The sequence below is a fragment of the Tachypleus tridentatus genome, chromosome 8 (assembly GCF_004210375.1).
Source record: "Tachypleus tridentatus isolate NWPU-2018 chromosome 8, ASM421037v1, whole genome shotgun sequence".
Lineage (NCBI taxonomy): Eukaryota > Metazoa > Arthropoda > Merostomata > Xiphosura > Limulidae > Tachypleus > Tachypleus tridentatus.
This window is the reverse complement of record NC_134832.1, coordinates 130,395,933-130,416,491: the sequence shown is the minus strand read 5'-3', so window position 1 is coordinate 130,416,491 and position 20,559 is coordinate 130,395,933. Positions and strand designations below refer to the sequence as shown.

General features: G+C 34.7%; 1 protein-coding gene across 1 annotated transcript in view; it reads left to right on the top strand.

The window, feature by feature from the left end:
- Positions 1-20,559, top strand: part of LOC143224008 (uncharacterized) — a 70,455-nt gene that overhangs the window by 23,330 nt on the left and 26,566 nt on the right. The window contains exons 3-8 of the mRNA XM_076452473.1: positions 2,233-3,657; positions 5,671-5,730; positions 6,074-6,207; positions 14,470-14,524; positions 15,882-15,984; positions 19,149-19,267. Coding sequence (XP_076308588.1) covers positions 2,233-3,657; positions 5,671-5,730; positions 6,074-6,207; positions 14,470-14,524; positions 15,882-15,984; positions 19,149-19,267 — 1,896 coding nt within the window. The remainder of the gene's footprint in view (positions 1-2,232; positions 3,658-5,670; positions 5,731-6,073; positions 6,208-14,469; positions 14,525-15,881; positions 15,985-19,148; positions 19,268-20,559) is intronic.

The window sequence follows — 20,559 nt, the reverse complement described above, 5'->3', positions numbered from 1 at the left end:
CTTGATTTATCAACATAAGTAGATGGTTTTTTGAAGCTGCCATGACTTCAAATCATTTAACTTTTCTTTATCTACTTTTATTTTTACTTGGCTTTTCCTTAGCTGTTTTTGTGTATCAGTTTCTCTACTTGCCAGATACACATTACTTTGGTGATGATGATTTGATTTTCTCTTGTTACCTCTTCTTCATTCAGATTTTGCAGACCTCTTCTCAGCTCTTCTTATCAGTCATCCTTTTCAACAATCTTCTGTTCTGTATTGAAGCCTATGTTTAGTTCTTGGGGTTATCCTTTCAAACCTTTGGCACTTGATCCATATGTCATCTTTCTCTTCAGACGTGTTTTACTTCCTTGTAGGAGATGTATTGTTCTGATATTTTCCCTTAGATGCCATCTGCAAAGGGATATGTTGATTTTGTTCCATACTTGACCTCAGTTTGCAAGATGTAGGCTGTTTGAGACTGATCCAAGAGATTTTGTAATATCCGTCCTTTCGATTTAATTTATAGAATCATTTAGACCCCAGTCATCTCCTGTGTGGGACAGCATAATGTTACCTGATGCTGTAGAAGCAATCAGAATGTCTTTTCTTGCTTTGAAATCCTTAACTTCTTGAGCTATATCCCTTGATTGGATGGGTTAAGCAAGTCATCAAGTTTGTTTTTCCTCCATGGGAGATGACACTTTTTATCTTTTGAATGTCATTTCTGATTAATTTTATCTGTTTCTTTTGCCACAGGCTTTTTACATCCCCTGGATGAAGTCCTGCAGGTAGGGATGTAAATGATCTTTCACATCTTTGTACTGAATTGCTTAACTCGTAATGAGCTAACCATAGACTCTTAAGAGGTGAATTATTGATTCTTACATTTTAGTAGAGCTTCACTAAAATACCAAATTCATGCAAAAGACAGAATGGAAACAATAGTCACTGGTTTTGCCCTGCAGAGAGCCCTTCTCTATCTCAACTGAATAGGGGCAACAAAATCAGTGATACCTATTTGCCCCTACAGATTGCTCATTGTTGAGTTGGGAATTTCTGCAATAATTTTTCAGCATTTTAAGATCTTTCACACTTTATGGAATACACAAATGCAAAAAATTACCTTCAAAACAAGACAGTTTGTGTTATCTTCATTAGCAGCTCAAAGTAACCAACTGTACTGCATCAGTGAGATACACATTAAGGAGACGACATGATTGTTGTTTAATCCTTGTAACTCTCTAATTATTGCTCCGAGCGTTAAAAATGGATCATTCCTGATGTTTGTGACCAGCTGGTAAGTTTTCTGTGGGAAAAGATTCATCCATTAACCTACATATTATTCTGGGTACTTATTTCTTCTATGCTGTACAAGTTTCACATATTGCCCTAGCTACACTTTCTTGATCTTCTGACTTGTGGGATACAATGAGGATTTGAGCAGCCATGACATTCCAAATACCTATGACACTTTAGGAAAATAAGAAAGATATTTGAAAAAAACCTATTTGAACAACTACTTACATCTCTTAGTTGAGAAGGATGAGGTTTTTCACTGAATACTGCCTACACTAGGTACCCATTCCTAGTTGGAGACAAAATCCAAAATATTTTCTGTTCTGTTGCTATAGTTTTATAAAAGAGTGACAATTCTTATTTCTTACATCACATCAATTGCTTCACTATCACCTCACTTTGGGACTCTAGTTATTAGTTTTTCAGAGACTCAAATAGCACAATCTGAGCTTAACAAATTTCTTACCTGAATCTATGTTTCATGTACGTATTCAATTCTTCAGAGAACCATCCATCTTTCTTCCCCACTTTCAGTGTCTCTTTTGCCTCGTCAAGAATGGGCTCTGGTGTGTCCAATGTGCTCATGGAGATTCCAGAGCAAAGAGAATGTGTTGGCTTTATACAATTATGGTGTAGTCTTACGTTGATTGCATCATACTACAGAAGTGAGAGTTTTTTCACAAATGTGACAATGCACAAAACATTTTTGGGATTATCACTGAGGTGCTTGCTATTTGTTATGTATGGAGATGAATATCTATAATCAATACACTTGAGGTGATAAAAAATGTTAACTTTTGCCATTACATCTGTTATTTAATGTATATAATTATTCACCAGTTTCAATATCCATATGTTTCTTTGTTATATCTGACTGTATCCAAGTATGTAGAAATTTATCAATGAAGTGTACTTAGTAATAACTGTGTGCTGTATTATATATTTTAATTTTAGATATAAAAACTGAGAACATCTGTTGTGGAGGTCAATTTCCTGATCATAATATTTCAAAACAAGAAGATCTATTTACTGAAGCTACCAACTTGCCAAAACCAAACAGCGGTACGTGTGGAAAAACACATTTAAGTGCAAATAACCTGAGTCAATCTAATATAGCTGATGGTAGTGACAAACCACACAGTTGTGAATATTGTGGAAAACAATATGAAACAAACAGCAGATTAAAAATACATCATAGAATACACACAGGGGAGAAGCCATATAGTTGTGCAATTTGTGGATTATCATTTCGAACAAATAGTGAATTAAAAATGCATCAAATAATACACACTGGAGAGAAATTACACAGTTGTGTAGTTTGTGGAAAACATTTTGTAACAAAATGGAAACTAAAACATCATGAAAAGATACACACTGGGAATAAACCATATAGTTGTGCAGCATGTGGTAAAAAATTTATATCTAACTATGACATAAAAATGCATGAGAGAGTACACACTGGGGAGAAACCATACAATTGTTCAGTGTGTGGTAAAAACTTTAAATATAGCTCTACAGTAAACATACATATGAGAATACACACTGGAGAAAAACCATACAGTTGTATAATATGCAGCAAAAAATTTAGAACAAGTGGTGAACTTAAATATCATGAAAGGATACACACTGGGGAAAAACCGTACATTTGCGTAGTGTGTGGCAAAGAATTTGTAACAAGTAGAGAACTGAAAAGTCATGAAGGAGTGCACACTGAAGAGAAACCATACATCTGTGTAGTATGTGGAAAAGACTTTCAAATAATGGGTAGCCTAAAAATACACGAGACAAGACACACTGGGGATAAACCATACAGCTGTTTAGCATGTGGCAGAAACTTTAAAACAAGTGGTGATCTTAAAATTCATGAGAAGATACACAGTGGACAGAAACCATACAGTTGTGTAGTTTGTAGCAAAAAGTTTATATCAAGTGGTAATCTTAAAAGGCATGAGAGAGTGCACACTGGGGAGAAACCATATGTATGTGAGATGTGTGGCAAAGAATTTGGAGCAATGGGTAGCCTAAAAAGACATGAGAGAGTACACACTGGAGAGAAACCTTACAGTTGTATAACATGTAGTAAAGAATTTGTAACAAAGACAAACCTGAAACAACATGAGAAGACACACACTGGGGAGAAACCATATGCTTGTGTAGTTTGTTGCAAGAAATTTAGAACAAAAAGTTATCTAACACAACATGGGAAGATTCACACTAAGAAGAAACCATACAGTTGTGATGTTTGTGGAAAACAGTTTGTAACAAAACTTCATCTGAAGAAACATGAAAAGGTTCATACTGGGAGAAATGACAGTGTTGTAGTGTGTGACACAGAATTTAGAACAAAGAGTTATGTGAATCAACATGAAGATAAACCTTAAAGTTGTCACACGTATGGAGATGAAAAGAATTTTTAAATTTGGTGTGGCACATTCTGATTACTTTTTTTGCATATATAATCTATTGAAACTTTTTTTTTAACTTTATTGGTACAAAACATTCAGTGTTGATAGTTCAGATACTTGTAACCAAAAAACCTTTTTAAAATTCTGGTAAATGTGTTGTTTACTTGTTTTGCCTTGATTTTTTGCAGCAGAAACAGCTACTGGTATCACAATAGAAATTTGATAACTTTTGTATCCAATGTCTGTGCCAATATATGTTCAGAAAACAGATAAGATATGTTTTAAACATCTACCCTTGATGTTTGTTTTTACATCTCTTCATGCCTGATAGGATTGTTATTCTGATTTTTGTGATATTTAACACGCAAAGATCTCTGACGTATTGCGTAAACTAAATTCGCAAAAAAATGGCAACAATTGCGCATATTTTAATATCACGTATGCCATTTACTAATAAACATTTATTTCTCCAATTAATCTAGATCTATCATTAAAGAATTTGCCTTTATTTATTTATTATTATTTTACGAAATCTAAGCTAATAACTTAGGTGTAACTTAGACCTTTGAAGTATCAAATATTTGTCGTGACATTTAAATGTCTTCTCCAGATCCATTAGTTAAATTCCAGTACCAAAAGTATACAGGTAGCTTCAAGATTCAAGAATTCGTGTATTTTTAATTATTATATGCTACTTACCTCTTTAAAATGAGTAAAAATGTGATAACTTTCCAATCTTCATGTCAACAACGTCATGCGTTGATTTATTACCAACATCTCTTGCTTAGATCTCGCGATAGTATCGACACTTGCGGATTTGTGTTGCTTGAAGCCATGATTGGGACAGATCTAGGTAGGAATTTTGGTTAAATTATTATTTCGTTCTGGTCGAACGAAAAATAACCAGGGGCGGTCAGAAACTATTGTTTCTCTTCACCCCACACAAGGCAAGAATAAATTAGTTACCTGATTACGGAGCGAGTGATATGGACAGGAGTGGCATGTTAGTTATTCATACAACGCGACGGTCACGAATGACCTAGAAGTTGATAGTGTGTTGAATTTAATTGAGGAGAATCGGGAAAAGCTGAGAAGAGATCCTGCCGGCCCGAGAAACGACGAAGAAAGATGAGGAAGGTTCAGCAGAACACCCACAAGCGTCCGAGGAATGATGTTTAAGAATGTTGACTTGGAGAGAGCCGAGAGATGCAAACACAGTGCGCCGACATGATTAGGTCTCATGACTTATATGTATTAGCTATTAAACACTTAAAAATTTTGGATATTCAAATATTTGGATACTAATTTAAAATTTAGATATCAAAATAACGTACCTCTTTTCAGGGCTGGGATCTATAGATTCTATGAAACGGACCTTTTGCTGTGGGGGGAAACGGGAGTACCCCGAGATAACCCACTTTCACGGCCAGGGCGCCGAACATAGGCCCTGATCGTGCCCGGAAGAAGAGCTGTAGGGAAGAGATTATATAGATTAAGAACAATTGACATACATATGATTACAAAGCAAATGATAATAACAGAACACAAAACGCATAGGTGGTAGCTTGGATGTATTTTGAACTAAAATGGCGACTCTTCCAAAGAGCAGCACGGGTTGTCCAAGACTAATCGGTCGAATTGTCAGTCGATGTGTTGGATAGTCGGTCAAGCCAGGGAATACTTTTGATGAACGACGACTTTCCCGAGTTGGATGGGACGAGTGGTTCGTCAAGCCAGTGAGAACGATTAGGGAACGGACTTAACTTCGAATCAAGAAAAGCAGCCTTCCTGCTTGCTCTCGTGAAGCGCCTAACGTCAGGATACTGGGTATTTTGATTAATCATGTCGGTCTTAGTTTGAGAGACTGCTTCTGCTGTTGGGATATTGTCAGTCATGGTAGAAGACTCTCTAGTTTTTGGTGCTTCATCGATGGTTTGTGTGCCCTGGGATATGTTATTAACGAAACCCGTTTGGGTATACTTTTCAGATGATTGGTTTATTGGTGGCGGGGTGGCTGTGGGCATAGTGGATATTCCGTTCGGCTGTGGTACAGGTGTAGGTTGCTTGGGAATTTTGGGTTGAGTTGGATGGCGTCGGGGACGTTCGCCGCTGTAGTGGAATATATGGTAGTAGCATCCGTTTCGTAGGATAGTGTCGGCAATACGTTTGCTGGGTGTTACAATCTTCATGAACTTAGTAGCTTGGCGGAAGGATTTTGAATAAATTCGGGCACGGCGTATAACACTGACTGGGTTTGGTTTTCCACGGCGCTTTTAATTTCGCTCGGTTGGATGGACTGATGTATTCCTTTAAGGAAGACTGTGAATAAGCTAGTAAGGCTTTTCGTGGGCGCACAACTAATATTCATAGGGGTGTTCCATGGCGAACAGAGGTAGGACAAATCTTCAGGCGTAGACGGCTGGAGAAGGATACCTCCACGGCAGAGAATACGCGTTCTAGACGGATCAATGGAAGCGCCAGGCTTAGCCTGCGCAATGAATGTGGCAACTTGAAGAGACGAAAGGTGAGGCGGTAGACCGTCGACGATTACCGGCGGGACAGTTGGCGGGAACGGCACAGCAGGACCTGGAAATGACAGCGTCATTGTAGCAAGAGAAATATAGAAACACGTCTGACTAGCACGGAGTCAAAGCTGGGAAAAATGTTCAAAGCCATGATTCTGAAAATTACCTCCTGTATAAATAAATTATTCGGGTAAAAAAACATGCAGTAAAATAGTGATGTGTGTATAAGGATAAGTTACTTGTGTATTTGTGCGTGTACCGCCAAAATTTAATTAGGCGTAATGAAATTTGTCATACAAGTTTATTACTCTTGTTTAATATTTTATATCAAATACAATTCATATCTTGAATCCTCTTATATTTTGAAAGTTTTCAGTGTAAATGCAGAAAATTGAGAAAAGATACGTTGAATTGCCTTTCTGTACTTTATCTTGTGAAACTTTTAAATACGGAACTTCGTCTTTATGTACAGGAAATTACCAGAGAGGAAAAACAAAAATACGTTCTACTGGACTTGTATATTGCGAAAATTTAATAAATGTATATATTAAAAAATCTTCGTGTTTCAGTGCCTTCTCAACATGTTATATTTTAAAATAATTTAAATATAAATGTTTATCATCATATGAAGGAAAATTTAAATGACAAATGTACCATTACTATCCGTATATTTTGTTTTGTAAAACTTTTAAATATAAAACTTGTTATTCGGGAAAATTGGTTGATAACATTAGTGTTATAACTACATTTTTATTTCGTGTAAACCTTAAATTGTTATTCATAAGCAATAAATTGCCAACAAATTAAAATACTCCCACGTTACATTTTTAAAATGTAGTCAAGAAATGAAGAAATTAAAAGATAAAATATAAAAGTCAGCGTCATCTCTGCACTAAGATTCTTGAACCCTTTAAATATAAAATTTCATATTCATATTTAAAAAAATCTGTAACATTTTTATATAAGCAGTATCAACAACCATGGACATTTTGATGGTGGTGTGGTCAAATATAAATCGATAATTTTTTGTCTGATTCGAAAACTGAGATGTAGTCTTCATGTCTTCCAGGGAGAGTTCCTTGATCTCCGTATCCAGATATTTACTGAAAATCTGCTGTGGCATTACAAATTGTATATCTTATGAAACTTTTAAATATGACCTTCATAAATAATAATTTTAAAAATAAATCTTGGCTTGAATTTTGCGCCTACTAGAGGGTTATCGGTACTAGCTGTTTATATTTTGTGCCTACTAGAGGGTTATCGGTACTAGTTGTTTATAATTTAGCAGTGATAGACGAGAGGAAAAGCAGTTTGTCAACATCACCTACCACCAACTCTTGGGCTACTCTTTTACTTACGAATAATGGGATTGACCATCACATTATAATGTTCCCACAACTGAAAGTGACCGTGTTCGGTAACTGGATTCGAACACGCGACCCACAGATTAAATCTATACATTTTTGTTTTATTAAACTTATTAAATATAACGTGCAATTGATATATAAGAAATTTTTCATAAATAGAAAAAAAATCTAATGACATTTCAACAGCTTATATTTTATAAAACAATTAAGTATAAAACTTTGTAGGTTAGAATTCTCCAATAGGTCAGGGATAATATTACAAATTTGCTAAGCTAGAATCAGGGATTCAGTTTCTTGTCATGAACAGAACGTAAACAGTGTGATGTGCAGGTGTAATACTAAAACAACATCGTATGCAAGAAATTTTGAAAAATCTTCAGACTTCAACTGCAAATATATAAAATGTTCTAAAACTTTTCAATAAATTTGAAGCTTTGCTTTCCCGTGAAAGAAATGTGAAAATCAAAATAAATTAAAAATATTCTATTTCTATCTGCGCAGTTTGTAGTAAAACCTGTGAATATAAAACTTTATATGTAAAATCCCATCTTTGCAAAGCGGTTGGTCTGGAGAATTACGACCCTAAAAATAGGATTTCGATTCTTGTGAAGGTCAGAGGAGAGATATTCTGTTAAATAACTTTCTGCTTGAGAAGAACCAATCCAATCATATGCAAAAAAATTTAAAACTTTCCAGTACCATCTTTCTATTTCATACCTTGTTAGAATACAATCACTATGTACAGTTAATTACACACAAAACACTCTAAGAAACTCAGTGTAATATACACTATGCATTTTATATATTGTAAATCGATTAAGTTTTGATCTTAAAATTTGATCTTCCACATTCTAGAAATTTCCATCAAAAACGAAAACATACGTATTTCAGCGCCACCTTTATTTTTTATATCTTATAAAATCTTTACATGCAATGGTTTTATTAATGTAAATAATAATATTAATGATCATAACTTATTTCGCTGTTACAGTTTCATCAGGAACCACCGATATCTCATAAGTTCGTTAATCCACATTTATACAAATTTGTATACATACATAGCTCCTGACAAAGGTTCACGAAATATTTGTTATCTTTTTTTACACGAATAATGTTGTAATGCTGTTTTCTTATTGGCAAGATCGTTTCAAACTATCTGTTAAAAATGACTCTTATAAGTCCAGTCCACTTGATACAAAGAAATCAGTTTATTTATCTTTTACGTTTTCGCAAATATCCTTGTAGGCCGATCTTACAAATGACGTTGAATCCTTTCTAAAAATAGTAACACCAACGAAAAACAATAAACTTACTCTAACAACTACATGGTTGAAATGAAAATAAAGTGACCGATTAATACACTCTCTTTAATAATTCTTGTTTTCACAACTGTTGTATTTATAATCTAACTTCAATTTTGTTAAACAAAAATTGATGCAAAATATTTGAACTTTCCAAGGTCGTAATCTGACGTCACCATTATATAACCAATGATTTACAGTTCTAATTAACAAATACATCATAAAGGTAAACATGTAATTTACAACTCTGTTCCATTCCTGGATTATGAAATCCTTGAACAACCCTACTTCAATAATATAACACTACATTAAACTGCCTATTCGTCAAGTCTTGGTGTTTTTCTGTTCCGAGACTATGATATAAAGATTGGATCACATATTCTAGGTGGTCAAGTGAAGGTGTTGACTATCACAATCTTGATAATCTCCTGAAAATAGTCTCGGGAAAAATTCTAGGCTTTTTACTAAGTTGAGATTTTGCTGACAAGTTTTCTCCGGAGTTATCCAGTTAGCCATTCTCTCACCATCATACTTCTAAAGCCCATCACAATGGATGAATTTTGACTTGAACTACCCATCCTTCTGTATTCTGAAAAACGTCATTAATTATTTTGATTACAGCATATTATCTTTTCCAGCATCTGCTTAATGGTGGAGTTTGTCTTTTCCTGTGATGATGACTGTACAGTCATTACAATGTTATCTCATTGGATTCCAGTTTTATCAACATTATCATTATAACGGCTTTTCCTTTTATTATCAGTTAATTTAAGTCTTTCTTTGGTAAAGTAAGTTTAGGTTATGACATTGCGTGAGGCTCTTTTAAATGGCTATTCCCGGATGAGAGTATAAAAGGTTCATTGGCACTTTTAGCTTACTTACAATCATCAGTGATGATGATGTGTTGCAGATAGATTCATGTATATCCTTATATTAACTTGTTAGTAGCAGTGGAATATCTTGTTCCTATAATTTCTGATTTGCATCCACATATGTAGCTAAGTGATTTAACAGTATGCAGTACCATATCTCTATCATGCCATCAGAAGATGGATGAAGGGCTATTGTCCTGGTTTTTCTAACCCTGAGGATTCAACACTTCTGAAACCAAATCTGGTTCAAAATTCCATACGCAAACCAAGTGAAGCTAATACACAGTCACGCCAGACCTTGAGACCAGTTTCTATGTAATAATTCTGGTTTCTTTGTTAGGAACACCATATGCTTTTGTTCATTTATAAAAGTAATCAACAGAACCATGAGATATCTAATCCAACCCTTACTTTGTGGAATAGGACCAAACAAGTCAACAGCAACTACCTCCATTGTGCTTCAACACAATTCTACTGTTACTGCCCATACTGTTACTTTTATGGACCTTTCTTCTCCAAACAGAGTTCACACATTTTACACAAATTAATCACAGATTCCCAGCAGCCAAGTTAGTGGAAGCATTACCACACTTTCTCCAATATCCTTTTAATATTCAATTGTTCAGTCATTGTAAAGTTGTCGAGATGACAATGTGCTTCAGAATGTACAGACTGAAGAAGTAGCAACTTTAGTCATTGTTTATACCCTCTGATATCTTCCCATTTCCAACATATTAAGCCTCTCTCAGTGTTAAAGAATTCCATTGTGTCAAGTATAATTTTGTTTTCGGGTTCTGTGATCATGGGAGTTCTTGTGCATTATGTTTGAGCCACTTAGTAATTGGTTTCAAACTGATATCTTTTGTCTGAGTAGCTTCAAATTGGATGTTACATTAATCAGTTCTTTATTATCATTTTGGATACCACATCTTGCTGTTTTTATGTTGGTTGTATTTTTTATCCTGTGTTTCTCTCTTTTTTAGTGTTTACGTTCCTCATCAACACATGGCATCTTAGGACAATGCATTAGCATTTCTTTGGCTCCATCCGTGATAATATATGTTGTTAAAGTTGTTTGAGTCGTTTGGACTTCTGGGTTGCAAAAATTTACCAATCATTTGATCTAGAGTGTATACTTTCCCATATATTAATTTGTTATAACCAAAAATAAGCCGAAACGATGGACGTGATTAGGGTTATATCAAAATAATACCTATGTTGTAGTTTTCATTGCTTTTACATATTCTTTTACGTTGTTCTTATGACAAAACTTCTCATACTGCAAAATCACTTGTATCTGTACCTGAAATGAGGGATCTACTAGATTTGGATATTCAAGCACCAGCGCAGTCAATTTCTTTTTCAGTTTATTAAATCTCTTTCCATAATTCCCAGTCCAACGAAACGTATTTGGCTTCTCAAGTAATTTGTGCAGAGAATACACCATGCCAGAAAAATGTTTTACAACATTATGAAAGTAAGAGCACAGTACAAAGAATCCTCTTATCTCATGGCAGTTCTTTAGTATTAGCCAATTCTAGACAAAGTCAATCTTTGATGGATCTTGAAATACTACTTTTCTAATGACTTAATGACGAGTGTTACATTAAATTCTCATGTTGTTGGAATAATTCCTACTTCGTGGACTTCAGCTTTAGGTTTTCTTTCCTCAACTATTCTAGAACCTCTTTAATTATTTGTAAGCATTATCCATATGGATGAGTATGACATTCCAGGGTAGTTCAGAGAGAGGGCACATTTCATTAACTGCTGAAATAAAGTAAGCACATTACATAATTCAAACAGTAACACAACGAATTTCCAAAATCTGTTTTCTACTGCAAAGGCTGTCTTCTCTCTACTTTTTCGCCAACCTGTACATGCCAACACTGACTTTTAAGAATCCTTGTTAAAAATCCATTGATAGAGGTCTAATGGGAAGAAAATAGTTTATTTCTGCCTTAATGTTTCTACTAATTTTAATACCTATGCTCCGTCTTAAATTGTTGTAGCCTTATGCTACAATCGATATCCACATCTATAATAATTATATAAGTACCTAAAATAACTAACTTGTTGGTACAATTCCATGACTGCAACAAAATCGCACTGACTGATTTACACACTATTTATGATATTTCTCTTAGTCTTCACAGGAAACTTTTACTTGCGATATAGCTTTTTCGATCATTATAGGCAGGTTAGTTAACATCGTCAACGACCCACATCTCCCTCTAACTAATAAACAATTACAAAATCAAAAACATAACTTATGACACTGACTCCTTCCTGGATTGGAAATTCTCCTAAACAATCCTAGAACAAAGAATAAAACACTACACTAATCTGTCTATTCATTGAGTTATTACTTAGTTAATCTCTGTTAAAGTTGAATAGAAATGAAAACCCTATCAGTGAATGTTAGCTTACATAGTTGGCCCGGCATGACCAGGTGGTTAAGGCACTCGACTCGTAATCCGTAGGTCGCTGGTTCAAGTTCCCGTTATACCAAATATGCTTGCCCTTTCAGCCGTGGAGGCGTTATAAAGTGATGGGCAATCCCAATATTTGTTGGTAAAAGAATAACCCAGGAATTGGCGGTGGGTGGTGATGACTAGCTGCCTTCCCTCTAGTCTTACGCTGCTAAATTAGGGACGGCTAGGCCCCCCGCTAGTACAGCGGTATGTATCCGGATTTACAACGCTAAAATCAGGGGTTCGATTCCCCTCGGTGGGCTTAGCAGATAGCCCGATGTGGCTTTGCTATCAAAACTGAGACTGAGACTAGGGACGGCTAGCGCGGATATCCCTCGTGTAGCACTGCGCGAAATTCAAACCAAACCAACAAACTAAATTTTGTACAAGTGATAGTAACTTGTAGCCTGGTGGGTTAAGGCGTTAGACTCGTAATATGAGGGCCGTTGGTTCGAATCCTGGTCGCACCAAGCATTCTCGCCATTTCAGTCGTGGGGGCGTTGTATTGTGGTAGTCAATCCCACTATTCGTTGGTAAAAGAGTAGCCCAAGAGTGGCGGTGAGTAGTGATAACCAGCTGCCTTCCCTCTAGTCTTATACTGCTAAATTAGGGAGGGCTAGCGCAGATAGCCCTCGTGTAGCTTTGCGCGAAATTCAAAAAATAAACAAACAGTAACTTGTAACCTATAAGCTTATGAATTAATTTGTTAACATTACGTTCACTAGACTTAACCTTATTTTTCACCAAATAATTTAAAAGAATCCGCTCAACGAAATAATAATATTACAACAATAAACTGTAAAACCTTTAAAGTACTTAATTTTCATTGGCGAGAAGTATTTAAAAATATTACTCTTTTTACACCTATGCGATTCCAACTTTGTACATTTGTAGGAAAACTTTCATTTATAATATTCCATATCCACGTTATATTGTAGAACATTTAAATATAAAACATATTTTTAAACGTTTGTTAAGTATAAACGCCTCTTGGCACAATGATACGTCTAGGGATTTATAACGTTATAAACTAGATTTTCATACCTCTGATGGACACAGATTGGTTTGATCCCAGTGGCATAGCGGTATGTCTGCGGATTCACACCGCTAAAATTCGTGTTTCGATACCTGTGGTGAGCAAAGCACAGATAGCTCATTGCGTAGCTTTTTGCTTAATTCTAAACAAACAAACACATTGATTTATTTGGTTTGTTTTGAAATTCGCGCAAATCTACACGAGGGCTATCGGAGCTAGCTGTTTCTAATTAAGCAGTGTAAGACTAGAAGGAAGGCGGCTAGTCATCACCACCTACCCCTAACTCTTGGGCTACTTTTTCACAAACGAATATTGGGATTGACCGTAACATTATAACGCTGTACTATAGTACTTCCAATTACCAGTATGACATACACACGAGGTACATTGTTAATTTTACACCAAGAATTTTCTACAAATTTTGAGAACAGGCAAGCCTTATGCAATACCCAGCCAACGATATAAATCACAGGCAAACAAGAAAACAATTTTGAAACAAATGTAGGCACTAAAATAATGTACACCAATAAATATGTTACAATATATGTAATGTGTATTAAATATGTTTTCACACCTGAAGAAAGCACATAAATGTTCAATCGAAACATATAGTATGTTTTACAAATTAAAATCACTTCATTATATTTATAAATCGTTGTTTGCCAGCTTATTACTATTTTTTTGAGTTAGTTTAATCCTTGCTGTGGTCCCGAAATGGTAAATAAGGCCGTGCTTTCGAACTAAGTTTTTAATGGTAGAAACAGATGAGGATGGTAACCCACTCTCCTAGGACGGGATGGCAGGCATCGCAGTTTACCAACCAACTAGAACTGCTACCCACCACACAGCTGGGTAGACTGAATTCACTGGAACAAGTTAAATAAAGTGTATTTTGGACTTTTAATGCACTTGCTATGCAGGAAAGTTTGTATAGATTACAAAATATCCAATTCCATATGTGCAATGTATACTTTTAAAATGGCTAAATATAGAACTAGACCTAGCTACGCTAATCGTATTACTGGTTTTAGCCAATCAAAACCTTTTTATTCCACATTTCATGAGCTGTCAGCCAGGCTCCTACCTGGCGGTTTGTGACCGACATGCAATTTTTATCATATGATCAAGCAGTAAGCCTAGAATATGACAAGATCTAAGTTACTACACTAAATTAATATCTTAATCTTTCGATTCTTCTGTCTCCATAGCTTCGGATTTCACTCAAGAAAAACAGTTCAATGATTGCTAATAAGGAAAGTAAAGGTATTTTAATTTTTGGTATATATTGTACCAATTAACATAATATTTAGGAACAAGGGATCCATTGGTCCATCGTAGCTGTCCCATTCTATAAGCCAAGCTAAAACTATTAAATAGATAAATAAAACTGATTAAGCCAGCTTTTGTCATTTATATACCAATAAAGCTTTCTTTTAAACTCACTCAAATTTACCGCCTCCTCAACATTCGAAGTCGACCCATTTCATAGGCCAACACCGTTATTTGATAGATAAAATTATCTTAGTTGAAGATGCCTTCTACCTTGCCCAAATCTATATTTGTGTACCCTAGTTCTATAATTCTCGCTGTTAAATGTGAAAAATGTTGATGCATCAACATTATCAATTTTTCTTACAATCTTAAACACTTCAAACGGATCCCCTATAAATCTTTTTTCAAGAGAAAATTTTAAGTATCTTTATCTCTTCTCACATGACAACTCCTCTTTTGTAGGTACAACTTTAGTAGTCCTCCTCTAAACCATATACAACAATTAAATGTCTTTCCTAAGGTATGGAGCCCAATGTGGCCTAACCAGTGACCTGAACTATAAAATTATGACCTCCTTATACTTGTATTCATTATTTCTCTAGATAAAATCTAAAATCCTATCTTCCCTACCAGTAGCAACAGCATACTGTTTGGACGGCTTAAGAGACTCATCAACCATTACCCCAAGATCCCTTTCTTTTATGACAAAGTTAAGGTTGTTCTCATCCAAATTATACTTATAATTCAAATTATGGTAACCAATACGCATTATCACGCATTTATAATAATTAGAAGCCATATTCCATTTATTTTTCCAGCTTAATAAATTATTTAAATCCTTTTGTAAACCAGTTGCATCCTCTTCACAGGCAGTAATACTACAGATCTTAATATTATCATCAAATGTAAGTAATTTATTGACCATTTCTTTTCCTGTGTGTACGAACTCTTGGGGCATGGCATAGTCAGATGTTTATAGTATTCAGCTCGCAATCTGAGGGTCGCAGGTTCGAATCCCTTTCTTACCAAACATGCTCGCCCTTTCAGCTGTGGGGTGTTATAATGTTATAATCAGTCTCACTATTCTTTGGTAAAAGAGTAGCCCAAGATTTGGCAGTGGGTGGTGATTACTAGCTGCCTTCTCTCTAGGTTTCACTGTTAAATTATGAACCACTAGTATAGCTAGCCCTCATATAGCTTTATGCAAAATTCATAACAAGCCAAGTCGAATCCTAGCAATAACAGCACCGCAGAAAAGGGGTTTGTGTGGATCTATCTGTTTCAACAGGATACTGAATATACCAAAGACTGATTTTACTTTTGATAAATTTGACTTATCCTTTTTCAGTTCTGGTTAATTTCACGCATTTGACCTCAGATGCTTTGACTTGTGAGTTCTTGGAGAACTTTCTCAAGTTAAACACTTATGACGATGATATTAAAGGACACAGGTTGACTGTCAACGCCAGTGACATTAATGCATAGCTTCGTTATTTGGAAAACAGTGCTGTTCCATGGTTTGAGTAGTTTTGCACACTTTCGAAGGGCATTGGTTTTTGACTACGACGCCTCTCTTAAGTAACACAGGCTTGTGATGGAATTATTTTCTTGATATATTTACATGTTCTACAAAACTTCCTGTATACTGAATACTAAAATAATATCATTTTTTTCCATCACGTACAAATTTATCACAAAATTTTATATGTATTTTCATATAAGTGAATCATTTTTATTGAAACTGGGTTACACTTTATTATGCTTAACATGTTGAGAACCATAGTGGCTATAGATTTCGTTTTAATCGTAATCTGAGAGTCTTATAAACCATTCTAGATCCAAAACATATAATAAAAAGTGTTCATTGTGATAAACAAATAATGGTTGTGTTTTTCTTATAGCAAAGCCACATAGGGCTATCTACAGAGCCCACTTAGGGAAATCGAACTTCTGATTTTAACATTGTAAATCCGTAGACTTACCGCTGTACTAGCGGGGGAGGGAGCAAACGAAATAATAATTTAATCTAAGTAAGAGTTTTCTCCTGATTTAATAGAGAAAAAAAAGAATGTTATTTTCGAAATCTGTGTAATTGAATTGTGGAGAATCCATTATTAAACCAGAACAACTTTGATGAATATTAAATCAGCAGGCCTACGTAATAGGCTTACTTTTGTGAATATGATTTTCGGAAATAATCATTTAAGTTCTGCTGCGATTTCTGGCAGTCTGTAGGTTGCTGGAATTCCTTGAACAACTATTACTGGAGGAGAACGAGATTGTTGACTAGATAACTTGTTCGGAGACATTCTTGGCTGCTTATGGTTGCCGATGTTTTATGAGTTGGTACTTGGATTAATGGCGACTGCGGATGAAGAGTAGACTTTGTGGCTTTGGGTGGTGAAGCATTTAGTGTTGAGTAAGGTGAGGAAGACAATGGCTCTTCTATGGTTGAAGCTGGACTTGACAGGCTCAAGACTTGGCAAGAACTACTCAGGAGCATGACAAGCTGTCCTTCTTTAGTTAATGTCTTGCTTATTGATCGTATTCCTATTCTCGTGGGTTTGAGTGATAGTTGTTCCACGGAAGTTTGTTTGTCAGTGTCTGCTTATGAATAGGAAGTGGCTGTTATCTATGGTTGGCAAAGAAAAATAAAATGCATGGTTGTTCTGTAGATATCCTTTGTAATATGGTAGAGAAAATAACGTCTGATCAGTCTGAAGTCTTTATCAACTCTCGAATCTACTAACCCCCCTAAAAAAAAATCTATTTATTTCGACTTGTTAGTAGGTCCTTCGAGGCTTGTTTGACAACCAGGAGCACTCGGAAACAATTAATTCTCTTCAGCCTCAGATGACAAATTAAAGTTTTAGTCATACGGTGGGATGGTAGATAGTTAAGAGCTGCGAAGCAGATGTGATGCATACTGATTAGTCTTAAGATTATTTTAAAGCATGTATTTAAAATGTTTAATTCTTATGCAGCATCCAGATAGTTTAGTACAACATTTTATTTTTGTTTTAGGACAGGCCCGGCATGGCCAAGCGTGTTAAGGCGGGCGACTCGTAATCTGAGGGTCGCGGGTTCGCATACCCGTCGCGCCAAACATGCTCGCCCTTTCAGCCGTGGGGGCGTTATAATGTGACAATCAATCCCACTCTTCGTTGGTAAAAGAGTAGCCCAAGAGTTGGCGGTGGGTGGTGATGACTAGCTGCCTTCCCTCTAGTCTTAAACTGCTAAATTAGGGACGGCTAGCACAGATAGCACTCGAGTAGTTTTGTGCGAAATTCAAAAACAAACAAAACAAACTGTTTTAGGACAATTTAAAGAACTTTTCATTCCAGTAAAGGGATAGCATTGTAATCTATATTTTAAATATTCTAATTTACTTATTTGCTTGAGGTCGTTTGATACAAACAAAGTTTGTGAAATTTTTACCAATATTTAGGTGTAAGTGTATAACTTAATTAGTTGTATATGAGACGAAGCACAAAATGAATGGTTTCTGCAAAAGTGAAGTATTCAGTGTTTGAATGGTAGATAGAAGATTGATCAAGTAAATTTAATAAAAACAATTAGATATATATTAATCTATGAAATTTATATTAAATGATATTAGTAAATTAACCTTACAATATTTTACGTTGGAAAGTTTCTTAGAATATAGCTTTGTAACGTGTTTATTTTTTATTATACATAGCTGTTTACGTTGTATACAAGACTGTTTATCACCTACTGGAGGTGAAATGAATTTTCGATAAACTGGAACCGCAAAATGGTTTCTCCATAGGAGAATGTTGTTAGTGGTTGTAACGCCATTGGATATCTATTTTTGTACGTCATATAGTTTCACCTTTGCATTTTCAGTTGTAATATTTTATGTACTGTTTTTAGTATTAATGAAATATGAAGAAATTAGTGAAGTTCAGTTGCAACAAACACAATCATAAACTTATGAAGTTAGTAATGATAATCATTAATGTTTTCTCCACATGTGAAAAAACACGTTCATTTGAGATTAAAAGTTATTTACATCATGCCAAACAAAACATTTCTTGTACATGTATGATGTTATGTTAATTATGTAACCGTATGACATGGTTAATATTCCTAATATCTACTTACCTTTCCTGTCGATTAATGTTATCTTAGAAAAAACTATGGTTTTTGCCATTTAGATATAATAGTTTTTATTAAAATATGACAAGTTTTCTTGGTTTATGCCAAAGATTGAAAATTACAGAAGTGTGTGTAGTATTTCTTTTAAACAATGCTTTTTTAAACATTTTGCAATCAACTAAATTGTTTGTGAGTTTATGATTGCATGATAGCATATCAATTGTGAATTAATTAAAGACTCAAAATTATCAATAATGTTTAGAAAAAGTGGTGTGAAGATACAGTGTTTGGGACTTCAGTAGTTGTGTGATATTGTGTTTATATATGAGATATAATTCTCAGTGTTGTAACATACTCCTAAGTCATTACAGGATAATGTGAATTTTATAATTAGTATTTGTTGGAAACATTGGAACCTCTGTGAATAATGCAAGTTGTAATTCGTTATCTTATCTGTGATCTAACTATAAGTTTTGATTTGAATATGAAGGTGAAGCTCTGATGTAACTATGGAAATATTAAAGATGAAGGTTGAACCTTTTTCTGATGAGAAGCAGGATGCTTTGTTGGACATTAAATTGGAGAAAGAAGAAGAAAATGTGATAACAACTAGTAGTAAGCATAGATATGTATATATGTATTTATGATTTTACTGTTTTGTGTTATACTCAAATAGTGTACATTTTGTGTTCTGCTTTAACAGTGTGAATTTTCCATATTAGATTGGAAACATCTTATCTAGAACTGTTATTAGATTTCATGTGCTACAGATGTATACTAGTAAATTTATATAGCATTATCTTTCTTATTTTTGGGTAGGATGGGTAGGGACTTACAGGCCACCCTGTAGAGTTTACAATTAATCTCATGTTATCACTTTTGCTAATTTTATATATATATATATATATATATTCCCTTTAACTGGGGTATTGTGTTGTATCTGACTATGGGGGTACTAGGTAATTTCATAGATTGCTTTGTTGACCGTGATTGATCAGTGTATTTGTTTCATACATACTGAACTACCTGCAGTTCTCATGATGTAATTTTCTGCTCAAATCAATATCAGATTCATGGAACAATGCTCTTATCTGTTTGTGAACTAGCCAGTCTTTTATTCAGATATCTTCACTGTCTGTTTCTGAAGAGCAGAACTTATCAATTGGCTCTCTTTCTGATGACATATCAGCATGTTATTATGTTATGTGTCAATTTAAATATTGGTCCTATTCCTGTAATAGCTGAGGTTACTTGGCTCACATTAGATTGTTTTGTTTAAAATATTTCTTTTCCTCATTTTCCTGATAGGAGAAATATTGTTAATTCTTTCACAAATTAACATTAATTATTTGCACATTATTTCTGTTTATAATCATGCTGTGGGTACTTTAATGATTTTTTTTAAAATTTAGTTCATTGGACTACAACTTATTCCTCAAATTTCCTCTTGAGGAAACATTCATATGGATTTTTTTTCTTGGTCTTTTTGCAATTTTCCTCATTTCAATCCATGAAGATTCAGATTTCAAGACTGGATTGTTCAACATGACTTTTAGCTGTAGCTGTTCTCTATCTCCAGACTCTTTTCCTTTTTTTCCTTTTAGTTTGACAATCATTTTTGTCGTCTTTAAGGGACTTGATATTAATGGCATCCTGACTGCCCAAGGTAAGTCAAACCAGAATGCAAACAGTAGGTTTTCACTACATACTTAACCAATTAGGTGAGTGAAAATTATTCCAGTTAACTCATTTCTTGCACATTTCTTTTGATAGCTGTTGTTTTTATGTGTTAATTATCTGCACAAAGTTGTTTAACTTAAGTGATTTCCACATTCTATTTCCTGTTTTATCCTAATCATCTTGTTAAGTATCGTAAAAATGTGATTCTTCGGTCACACAAATTTCTT